General features: G+C 43.5%; 1 protein-coding gene across 13 annotated transcripts in view; it reads right to left on the bottom strand.

Moving 5' to 3' along the window:
• Window positions 1-11,831, bottom strand: part of prom1a (prominin 1a) — a 77,035-nt gene extending 65,204 nt beyond the window's left edge. For 5 of the 13 annotated variants that reach the window (XM_056382603.1, XM_056382601.1, XM_056382607.1 and 2 more), the window contains exon 1: window positions 11,304-11,828. In XM_056382603.1, coding sequence (XP_056238578.1) covers window positions 11,304-11,538 — 235 coding nt within the window. In that variant the 5' untranslated portion in view covers window positions 11,539-11,828. Of the gene's footprint in view, window positions 1-11,303 lie in introns of all 13 variants that reach the window. The other 8 variants (XM_056382604.1, XM_056382611.1, XM_056382610.1 and 5 more) reach the window with 6 other exon arrangements.
• Between the last annotated feature and the right edge of the window lie 963 nt (window positions 11,832-12,794).

Here is a 12,794-nt window from a genome sequence, read left to right as displayed (position 1 = left end):
GAGCAAATGACCTGTCAACATCGTTCTCACTTTGCTCCCTAAAATAGCAAAGTGTCCATCAACAGCTATTTCATTTTTTTTTCTTGACAGCATGACTTTTAAAACTTACCCACTAAACAAAATGGCAGGTTGAGGGGTAAAATCTTTAGCGAATGGACACGTAAACTGATCTGACCTCTGACCTTTTGATTGTCTCATTACTCAGCCCGTGTGTGGCGCCATGTCATGTCATAAACAAAGGCTCAATGATCCCATAAACGATAAATGTCTCATAAGTGGTAATACATGGCCGTGGAGACATAAAAGCTTAATGGACTCTAATAGCTCAATAAAACTACAATAAATTGAACAGAGTCATTATTTAGGATGAGTTCTCAGTTTGCTGCGGATTTAAACGTCACATAAACTGTCCACTGAAGCCAAAAGCTGAATTTAGGCAATAAAACTAATAATAAATAGAGTTTTATTAGTTGAAGGTGAGTTAAACGTCTAGTTTGGAGCTGAGCTGTCGGTTGTTGGAGCTGAAGGGACGTTAAACTCATCCGCCACCTTGACTTTCACATCTTTATTTTCCAGTGAGGTTTTTTGATGTTAAACTCCTTCCTGTCTCTAACTGTCTCCTTCATTTAGTCAGTTTCCTAAAGCAGGGAAACCTACTCCTCTCACTTTACCTGAATATAATCTCATTATATAATTATAATATAATATAATTTCCTCAATTTACTTTCTATCAGCATTCCTGTTTGTGCATTTCTCACATTTCTAAATGGTAGAATAATAATTAGATTGAGGCGGTTCATTTACGACTGGCCTCCTCGTCTGTCAGGCTGAGCCTTCAGAAAGACTAATCCCAGATTTGTGGATCCGTTTCAAGAGTAACAACATGTAGCTGAAGGCTATTTTGATATCTATTCACAGGACTGAAGCTGCAGGCAAGGAATTAAAGTGCCGTACAATATTACTTTTTGTCTTCTTATTATGCGGCGTGATCTTCTCTCACAAAGCTGGGGCAGCGGCTTAAGTGTAAATGAATCCGGTGTGTGTGACGAGAGCGTTGGCAGTTTGTATCTTTGACCTCTTGGCTGGAAATGAAAAGCATCTTTGTTTTCTTTAAAAAATTTCCAGAACCGAAGGTGACATCTCCAAAATTGTATATTTTATTGAACATGCAATAAAAAAAAAGAAGAAAAGCACGAAGATTTTCAGTTTCCAGCGACAAAAGAGAAAAGCAGGAAACCTGTATGTTTGAGAATCTGGAACCAGAGAGTGTTTTTAACATAAATCTTGGTTCTCCTCTCGGGTTCCTGAAAGCTCATTTACAGGAGCTGAAACCAGACAGTTAAACGCCCATCTACCACCTCATCCTCCACACCCTTGAAGTGTGTTCACACGGAACATGAAGTAATTTTAGACGCAGCGTGGTCGCATGGAAAAACTCCTTTTGGATGTAAATTTGCAACAGGCGGCACAAAGTGATGCGTCCGTGTGATTCTGAAAATGTGATTCAAGCGCCGCGTCCTCTGAGGCTTTACGACTGTGCTCCATAAATATACAGAGACAAATGGAGAATGAGAGGCACTAACCTGATAACCAGCTCCAGCAAAACGTCTGACTGTCGGGGATGAATAAACATGGAGCGCAGAAACAAGCAAGAGAAATCTGTATAACGTGGACTTTATCTACAACTTAGCATATTGAAAATTCATGAGAAGATTCTGTTTCCAAATGTAAAGACGCGTCAGTCTTGAATCTTGAAACAGCAGTTTCAGTTTTTAGTTGTGGCTCCACAAACAGAGTGAAATATGTCAAACTGTATGAATGATGGATAGAGCGTTAGAGTGGAGCCAACGTTCCTCGGATAAAGATGCATATAGTACAGTGTATGTGACTCTGTAGACATGCACCACATGATTAATTATGGGCCAAACTTGTTGAATAGTAAGTCGGTTGTGTGCGTATCCGCCTGCGATGGCCTGATGAAAACCTTCACACTGCTGCAGTGACACGTTGCCTCTGGCAATCAGCTGGCATTATGTTGTAGGCGAGTGAGGCCGAGCCTGTTTGTGTCCTGAAGCGTCCCAGCGCCGAGGGCCGTCACTGTCAGTGCAGTGACATGACTGCATGTGACAGCACAGAAACACTGCAGAGGGACCGTATACATCACTTTCTGTCATGCAGATGCTACTACAGTATGACTGGGTCAGGGAATCTTGCAGAGATGCAAAATTACTGATCAGTTTATTCATGGCAGGCTGGATTTTAACAAATGCATCATACAATGTAAACTGATGTCATTTGTTTATAGAAAACATTTCAGATTTGTGCAGCATGGAGATCATTATGATGTCTGTTTGGTTATATGCTTCTATAATTAGATAATACTGGAGTAACAGTCCGGTCATGCTTTGAAGAATCCTCTCACAATCACATTTGATCTTGTTTATAACAGATGGAAGCTGTGAAAAGTTTAAAATATTGAGGACATGAATGCATCCCTCACATCCTGACATGTTTGTGCTGCGGGCCTCGGGGGCAGCTATTTAATCCTGCAGAAAAATGGAAAAGCGGCAACATGATCCTATTTTCTCTGTCAGTGTTTGAATTTGTCATATAGCAAACAAGAAACATTAGTTACGTTTCCACCGAACTGCGTTTTAACAAACATTCAAAACATGATGCACAAATGAAACTGGGGAAAAAAGTGACTGAATATAGCTCATTTGTGTCTGCTACTGCTGGTCGTATTTTAGCCTGCATGAAGACAGTAACATTAATATGAATATTCATTGGAAATGTTTATAAAGCACAGCTGCTGCTTTATTTGTTGGGTGGTGCCCAAACCAGCGCAGTGGTTTAGATTGATGACAACAATGTGAAGCAGTAATTAGACCACCCAAAGTCTAAACCATAGACAAGCCAAGCAGTTTTCATCCTCGTCCATACCGACAGCAGCGCAGTGTCAAAAAGTGCAGCTTCCTCTTTCATTTCAACAAGACGCCAGTGTTGGTAAAGCAGAAAATCACAGGGTCATTCACCCAGAATGTTGATCCTGGTTCAGCGCTTGCTGTCACACCAACATCATCTGGCAAAGGCACTGCACTGGCCGATCAAATGTGTGTAGAGCTCCATGTAGCGTGTAGCATGTAGCAGTGTAGCAGCTAATTATACAGTTTAACCTGCAGGCGTCAGGAGGGAGGAGGGAGGAGGGAGAGCCCAAACCAGAACTTCAGGGTTTTGTTTCCAAAGTAAGAAAACTAAAAACATTTATAACAACGCAAAGTGCAAAAAGTCTAACAACTCCTGTTGCTTCAAAACATTTCAATACTGCCTTTAACGAACACCATTTCCCATAAGCCCTAGACTGCTGCAGGTTAAATGTCATCATGGTGACAAAGGAAGAAATGCTGCGTTCAGTTCACCTCGGAAAAGTTGACCGTGTTCGAGTACAACTCAGAGTTTTGTTATTGTTGAGACGACTGTTATTGTTAGCGACACCGGTTCATACCAACACATTACGTGTTATTTTGCTCATACAAACACGGCAGCAACACGCTCACCGAGAGGTGCTGAACACAACTGTGTGTACGATGAGACAGAAATAAGACAGACATTTACTCCAGCTTTCACTGCTGTAGATGTGCAGAGCAGACGAGTTCAGACCTTCGATCACGTGATTCACAGTTCCAGTAAAACTCTAGCAGTTCATTAAGGTCAACGTGAAGTAGGTTTATTGCATGAAACCAAAACTAAGCAATAATACCGGTCCGGTCCCATGTGAACCGACTGACCCGTTTCTGCTCTGCATCAACTCTTACAATCTTCCCTGCTCCACCTATTGTATTCTGGGTACGCTCCGTCCTATCTGTGCCGCCGCATCCTGACACCGTTATCTCCAAGTTCTGGGTGTTTCCCACCTTGTTCTAAATGAACGGTGTCTGGTGCTTCTCGGTTTCTGACCTCATTGAGGGAGAGAGTATCAAAAACACATTCCTGCACCACTCAGTTCTTCACTCCATAACAAGGACCAACCATGTCTTCTTCTGCAGACACCATTATATTCTAGTCTGTTCTAAACATAATAAAAAATTAATGGCTTTACCTTCTAATCACACCAACCTTGATTGACTAAACTCGCTCATTTGCATATTTAATGAATGTAAGAAATTAAGGTAAAGTACATGATTAATTAGCAATAAGACTAAATTAGTGATGACTAGGTGAAAATATTTCTTCAGGGGGGCGAATTTGAAATTCCCACACAGTGAAGTGTCTGTGGTTGGTCCAGACAAAACACTGTAGGTTGTTGTAAGTTAAAAGGTTGAAAATCTTTGTTGTCGCTTCTGTAAATTTTCCACAGGAGCTGCAGCTTTAGTTTGTTGACGAATGAATCGTCATTTAACCTTGTTGAAATCCTTACAGCGCCAACGTCTAATATACTGTAGTGCTGAAGTGCTGTAGTAAATAGACATTAAACCTCTGGAGCATGTTTCGCTTTTTCAAGGGGACTGATGAATGAAATGCCCAGTGAGACATTGTGCTGTGGAACAGACGCTGGAGCGGGGGTCAGGTCAGGATTTCAGCTCGCTGTTACCGCCGCGATGACTGTTCAGAGTTGTAAAATACAACCTGACACAAACAAGTTGCTCAGTGTCTTTTTCTCCCTTGTGTTTTTTGTTTTTTTCCCCCAGACGGCCTTTGTTGTTCTGAACGTGCTGCTGAAGGACCAGTGCCATCTGCGACAGGCTGTCCACAAACTGCTCGCTACTCATGGAAAATGTAAGTGCGTCTATTTGCTCAGTTGAAGTCAATATGACCCTTTAACCCTCATGCACCTCTAAGCTCCCACTGCACCAGCAGGAAGACACACACACACACACACACACACACACACACACACACACATACGGGTCGCTGCTAGAAGCAGGATCGTAATATTTTAGGATAAATATGGCTGATATTTCCTTCTGGTCTTTATATTTTAACATTTTTGTGCTAAAATGACAAAGATCCAGTCGTCACAATCAGATTAAAAGACTTCTGCAGTGAGGTGATCCGTGATGTGATGTTCCCCACTTCTCCATCGAGGCTCTTGGTAAAGACAGAAATAGCAAAATAAGACAGCAGCCCCTCATTCCAGCGCATGTGCTTCTGTAAGTCATTGGTGTATCCACGATTTTTTTTTGATATTATGAATGGAGAGATGATTCAGATCTGCCAAACATTATGATTGCAAATTTAAGCCCTTTTGGGGGATCATCACAGCATCTAATGGTAATCTCCACAGATGTGCAGACTGCTGAAGAAATCACTAATTGGGAAAATGTTTGCAACTGGCTGGAAAAATTATGAAAAATAATGACTCATGACTTAGCGTCTAACACCAGCACCTAAAATATCCGAGTTTCCACTTCCCCTTTTTGTTCACGGAGCTGCTAAAGTGCAGGGTCAGCAGCAGACTGGCACTCACACCACTCAAGTGTGTTGCTCACGGACACTTCAGCAGAGCAGATGCTCGCTGTCGAGCGGCTCGGGTCGTGACCTTCCGGTTGAAGAACACTCGCTTTAATCACTTTACAGCCAAACTGTAGCCTGACGGCGTCTGCAGAGTCGGCCGCTCGTCCTCGTGCGCTGTTACAGACCCGTGGGCGCGCTCTGGGCCAAGCAATTCATTTTCTAACTTGGAATTTTTTATTCTGGCTTTTTGGTGCCGTTAAATTGAACCCAGGAGACACGACGGCCTTTAGCTGTGTTCAAGGTTAAGTCACCACAGCCAGACTAAAGTGAGATCCTGACAACCTTTCCTCCATCTGCATTAAAGGGCTCTTCTTTGGCCACTAAGCAGCCTCCTACACTAAAGATGCAGTGCTGGTAAAATAAGCCTGTGCTGCACAAATAACATACTCTACAAACATCCTGATCGTGTTCATACAGGTCGACTACATCTGTGTCGCTGTACGGCCGAAGACACAGTGGCTCATAATTTCTTGACATTCCCACTTTAGCTGTAAAATGCTGAAAAGGCTCAGTGTGCAGTGTAATCCACTAGCAGTGATTTGCCATGCTTGTAATTGGTTCTTGTTTAGTTTAATAGGCTATAATGATGTTAATAGGCTTTCAGAATAAATTATAAGCAAAAATTATGATATCATGTTCTAATTTGCAGAACTATGTAAATGTAAACAATAATTAACGTGATTATTTTGGGCGCTTTAATGTAGCTGAGCTCTGGGTGGAAGGAGCCACTTTTGGAGTTAATGTAGAGGCCACATTCAGTATCATTAACAGAACAAACCTGTTACAAACTTTTACCAAGCAGGAGAAATCTAAAGCCACAGTCACATTACACTTCTGTCCTGTGAATATTCTCCCATTCACTCCCACTGAAACCAGAACTGTGGGAAATGAAGAAGCTGCCATTTTAGCTTGTTTTGTCACCGTATTTAACACGTAATCACGCTAGCAGACTACAAACTGTAGCGCCGCTCTCACGCACTTTGTGATCGATCTGATCCGATCGATATTTAAAATTAAACGTGTCTCCTGCAAATCTTCAAACTTTATGACGGCACACTACTAACATGTATTTATATTTGACCTTAAATATCTATAAAGCTATTTTGTGTGGTGATTTTGCAACTTCAGGCTTCTTACTCTGGGAGCTGTGAAGTCCCAGTGAACCTTATGTACGGGGAGAGAAAACTAAAGTCAGAAACATGAGAACAAAGACTGAATTTAAAGTGAACATCCAGAAGTTTGACCGTTACTCTGGAGTACAGTTGAGGTTTATGAGCATTTAACCTTATAACGGCCCATGTTTGTGAGTATTTCCTCCTCAGAAGATGAAAGACATAAAAAAATAAAAAATGTCTGCTACTTTATAATTCCACTAAATCTCTGATGCACTTCACGATGCGCTTCGATCTCTGCTTTGTCCTTGGTTAGAAATCTTTTGAAGTGTTTCTTCTTCAGTTTCTTTCATGTCTACGAATCCTTCAGTGAACACCACCGTCCCTTTATGCCTCCATGCTGGAGACAAAACACACACACACACACACACACACACACACACACACACACACACACACACACACTCTGGACTCCCTTTTGATGAGGGTTAAATAACAAACATGAGGTGAGACCATATCACCCCAGCTGTATGAATCTACCTTGCAAATTGTGCCACGATATTTCACCTTTGATCACACTTGGTGCAGTGAGACACGCATAAGCAGACGAGGTGAAACCGAAACACGCCAGCCATGATCCCTGCCGATGGGGTTTCCCTGGCAACTGTTACTTTCCTTGAATTAATGCCAGATTTTCACCAGAGTCCTCTGTTGCCTGAATTCCACCAAGGCGTGGTTTTCTCGAGACGAGGGAGCACAGACACTAATGAGAAACACTTTCCAACAGGGATCTGCTGCACAACAGTGGCTGGCATCATCTCCCCAGCCGCGCTCAGCCACAGGCGTGAAATGATAGTTAAAGCTGCAGAAGGAGCTTAATGCACCTCCATTCTCAAGTGATGGCTGACGAACACCAAGACTAATTATACCAGATGAAAAAAAGGAATCGGAGAGGCCGATATGTTTGATTTATTGTTATTATTAATCAGTTTGGGCAGAGCAGTGGATGAAAATTCCTTGTAGCTGAAGGCCACTGGCTTCTGACGCGTATCCACCCACAGTCGTGTTTTCTTGTGTCCTTGAGCAAAACACAAAACGCTCCCTTCCTCACTCCACGTGAGTCGATCTAGGCAGAAAAATATCTGAATCTATAATCAAAATCATGCACCTCTCTGACACCATGAATGTCTGAGCAGAACTTCATTCAGTTGTTGTTGAGGGATTTCAGTCTGGACCCAGGTGCTGGATCACAGCCGTGCCTTGCATGGATAAAAACCTCGTTCAGCCACATTGATAATCAGACCAGCCAGCTCCCTCCTTATTTTAAACTTTCATTCCTGCCAACTGCAAGGATGAATAAATGAATACGTGGTCAATCGCATTACTTACAGAATGTGAGCAAACAGGGATTAAATCTGAGTCCCAACCTCATTCTGTGCTCGTTCACTGTCGGGGAAGAGGGGCCGAGCGTCCCTGCTGCTCACAATGGTCATTGATTAAGGTTTCAGTAAAAATAAAGTCTTAAAATCCATCAGTGATGCGGGTCTGTGAGGGAACAGAAAATTCTCCTCTTCCTTCATATCATTAAACTTTTCAACTCGCAGCTGTTTCCCAGCAGCGATTCTGCTTCCTCTCACACATCAGGTGCCAAATATCGCACAACAGCAGTTTCCATTAAAGTCCTGCCATATCTGAATAAAGAAAGAGGGAACATTTACATAAGTCACCTGTGTCTGAATGACAGAAGGCCTGTTACGTTAACAGCTTCGCAGAGCCAGCAATGTTACATGTTCCATGTCTGAGATCCCGTACATCAGCCTGTGTGTTGGCATGTAGCAGTTGTGTGTTGGTGAGAGTGTGTGTAGGTGTGAGTGAGTGAGGGAGGGGTGGTGGGTGGGGGTGGGGGTGGGGGGCTCCTGCGGGCTTCCACACTGCAGTGAAAAGCCGTTAGAAAATGTTGGAGAGAAGATGTCACTGTTGATTTGCTTCGTGTGGGTGTTGGTGATAGACATTTGTTGCTTCTTTGCTAATAACACCTCCTACGAGCTCGGAGCCCCGGCAGTTTGACACAGAGAGGGAACGCGTCAGTCGACTGCATCAGACATTCATGAGATGATAAAGACGTTTTACAGTGTAAAACGCCATGGCGGTGATTGAGGAAGACGTGATGATGGGGTGTTGCTAATTACACAGCAACATCGTGTCCAACTAACAAAGTCGTTTCTGAGGTTAGAGCGATACAACAGGCAGACGAAGTCTAGATCTGCACATTATGTTTATTATGTATATGAGGAATGTTTTGGTTTTACTGAGTGTGTGAGCCGAACACTGTGCTCCGTGGAATTTAATCTGTGGTGCTTAAACCTTTCAAAACTTTAAATCAATACAATCAATCTTATTTGTATAGTGCCAAATCTCTTTTAACAGGGAGAAACCTCCAACAGAACCGGGCTCAGGGTGGGCGGCCGTCTGCCTCGACCGGTTGGGTTTGAGAGGAGAGAGAGGGAGGAGAGAGAGAGAGAGACCATGAACAGCAGTATACACTGTTGATTGTTAATTGTACAACAGCTATACCCAGAGGTAATGGCCACCAACTTCAGGCCCATTCTCCATCCTAAATTTTATAATCCATAATCAATGAGACTGCATTTTTAAAGCCAATAATGACGTTGATGGTTAGGAGTGACAACATGTCGGACATCTTCTTTTTCTTTTCAGGAACATAAACAAACAATCTTGAGGAGAAAACTTGGAGGATATTGTTGTAAATTCATTATCTGTGGATTCTGGACTCTTGGCTGAAGCCACCTGAAGAAGTCACCTTTGCATCTCTGAGGCTGTGATGAGTATTTTCACTATTTTCTGACATTTTATAGGCTAAACAATTGTGATCATTCAAAAATAACCTAGAGTGAAAATAATAAGTTGCATTGCAGTAGTCCAGATGTGAGTGTGAACTGTCAACTCGATGTCTCTGCACAGGAAGAGGAACTGTTCACAGTCAGATCTGTTTTCATTGCACCAGACTTTGAAAGATGTAGGTGTGGAGACTGAATGTCATTTTATTTTGGGTTTTTTTTGTCTGTCCCTTTAAAGGCTGACTACAAGATTTTAAAAGATTTCTTCTTCTTTTTTTTTTGCAGTTCTTTGCTCGAGGATTCAATGATTCATTCCTGAAATGTCTGCTGGACGAAGGCTAACACTGTGGCTCACCACAGGCTGAACATGCACCCAACATAAACAGAGCTCCACTCCGACATCTGCACCACCTCCAGTCACAAACCACTGGAGTGGAAACGCTTCGCAGATTCTTTTCCTCACTTGTCTTATAGATTTTAATGTGACTCCAAGTTATGATTTCCAACAATCGGCTCGGTGCAGAGGGAATTCCTGCAACATGCCGTTGCAGAAAAGACAGACTCTGCAACTCGCTGTGCTTTGCTGCAAACCAGCCTGAAAACATCAAACCACATCTGACAGTTCACTGGATGTGTCGTGCTAAACATCCTCGCACGCGCTGCTGCTGTTAATAAGCAGATGGCCTTTGCTTACGCCATCTAAATTCTGATGAACCCAAACATAATAATGAATCCCTCTGGGCATTTTCTAATCAAAGGAATGACAAAACTCTGGCCTCTCAAAAGTGTTTACAAGCAGCTGAACTGTTGCATACAGACCAACACTTTCCACATGATTTCCACTCTTAGTGTTGCATCATTTGTTTGATGCACCCATGAATGAACTAACAGCTTCACTGGGCAGTGGTCCGTCTGTTCCATAGGATTAGACCCCTGAGTGCTGGTGACAAACTGGAAACTAAAAGGCCAACAACATATGGAGCAGGGGCTTATGGGATTACCCAATTAACAAGGTGACTCAGAGAGCTGCTAATCTGCAGAATGTTCCGCTGTAGTACAGACACAGACTGTGACGCATGGAGGGGAAGCGCATCTTTTGAGCGTCCACTGCCCAATTAAACACACACACCTCATGTGTGTTTGGTTAAGCAGTCAGGTCTAATTGTATTAAATGTTGAGCCATGCGCTCTGGGTGTCTGGGTGCTCCAACAAACATTCACTTCCTCATCCAGGCAAGAAAAAAACAGTGTGCGTAAAACCGGTCACCGAGCACGTGATGCTGTCAGCAAGAGGTTCATTAATTGTATTTATCCCGACACAAAGTGCGCCGCGGGCAGAAACACCACCTTCAAGTGCTGCTGTCAGCTCTGCGCGCAAATCAAAACGCGCGCTGCGTGGAGGGACAAATGACGCACAAATGGGCCACAAATCCGCAAGTGGACACTTTTAATCAGGAGCACTGGAAACGGGCTCTGTTGATTCTGTTGATCCAGAATCACTCATGAAAAGTTAATGAAACATATTTGTGTGCAGAGTGCGGGCGCAGTAAAAAAGAAAAAAAGAAGTGCCAACTAGATTTGATGTAGTTGATTTGATTTGATTTGATTATTATTCCAGAAACCAACCAGTCCCACAGGAACCCAAACCGGACCCACTCTATTAATACCTGTTATTCACTTACAATACTGTCACAGCCAATGAAAGCTTCCAGAAGTGAATATTCCCTGTTGCATTCTCTGGAAATACCTGTCAATCCCTGACACATTCCTCGGGGATTTCATGTATTTGCGAGACAGTGAGACTGGACGGGGATTCTTACCTTGTGGAAAAGCGTTGGGTTGCACCACGTACAGAAAAGTGTGAACCATGTGGAACAGAATCCCTATCGGTCCCGGTTCGTAATGGGCCAGTGTCTCGTAAACTCCCGCAGGCACATAACCGAAATCCAACTTTCCCGGGGGTGGGAGTCTCCGCGGCTCCGTCTCTTGCTGGAGTTCGCCGGACGCTGAGAGCACCCCCAGCAGCAGCGGCAGGAGGATCCCGGTCTTCCACATCGTGTCCAAACGAGACCCCGACCTGTCGTCAAACTGGGGTTAAATAGAGATGAATGTGAGCTGGAAGACGCCCGCCTGGATTCTTCTCTTCCTTATCAAAGAGAAAGGCGTGAGAGTAAATGTGAAAAGTGTCCAGATGGATGGACCGCAGCTTTTTAAGTCGTGCTGCCCGCGGAGAGACTCTTCACGAGCATCCTTCCCCACGGTCTGTGGCTCCCTGACGGACGCAAACCGGGTGATCTTCTCCCCCTTCTCCGGTCTTCAGTCCCATCGAGATGAGCGCGCCTGTCGCTACCACTCCAGCATCTGTGCGTCACGGGAGCGGGCGGGGGTGCGCGCCGCCGCCGCCGCCGCCGCGTCTACACAATGAGGACTGGCCCAGAGGGAAGCGCTCCTCCTGCCGGGAGAGGAGGATGGATAGAATATCAACAGCCTGTATTTCAGAAGGTCTCTGATGCCTCCAATGGATGGAGCAGCCTGAAAAAAAAACAAGTATTTATCACCGTGGGTCAAATGATATGAACTACATGATATGAAATGATATAACTACTTTACTTTGTGGAAATTACCTATTTACCTATATTAATTTATTTGCAGTGACGTCATATTAGATGTGAGACATAACCTTGTTAGCTAGCGTTAACTAGAAAGCTAACCCTGGCTTCTGTTGTCTGTAGGCTAGCAGTCAGGTGGAAGACAGGAGAAAACATAAAATGGTGGATATATCAAAGTTTGAGTTTAATTTCTGTCGGAAAATCCCATGGAAAATGTCACCATGAATACTGTGACTTTTTTTATTGACTATGAAGTTTTCATACCTTACTTGCTTTCATCTATACATCTGGTAGCACGGTGGTACAGTGGTTGGAACTGTTGCCTCATAGACAGAATGTACAGGGTTTGAACCCTGTGCCTGAGGCATTTCTGTGTGCAGTTTTTATGCGTTATGAATGATCTGTTCATGAGGCAGCACAGTGGGACGGTGGTTAGAGCTATTGCCTCACAGTGAGAAGGTTGTGGGTTTGAACCCAAGGCCCGGAGCCTCTCTGTTTGGAGTTTGCATATTCTCCCTGTACTGTATAGTTTCTACAGTAGTCCAATGACGTAAACATTACCTTAACTGGCGACTCTAATGCCTTACTATACTATGACCTTTGTTTGATACCTAACTGTACTAGGGCGTTTTTATGCCTTACTATTCTATGAATTCTTTAGGCCTCACTATACTACGACCTTTTTATACCTTACTATGCTAC

The sequence above is a fragment of the Seriola aureovittata genome, chromosome 8, assembly GCF_021018895.1.
Source record: "Seriola aureovittata isolate HTS-2021-v1 ecotype China chromosome 8, ASM2101889v1, whole genome shotgun sequence".
In the NCBI taxonomy this organism is placed as follows: domain Eukaryota; kingdom Metazoa; phylum Chordata; class Actinopteri; order Carangiformes; family Carangidae; genus Seriola; species Seriola aureovittata.
The sequence above is the reverse complement of the archived record's forward strand: the minus strand, read 5'-3'. Positions and strand labels throughout refer to the sequence as shown.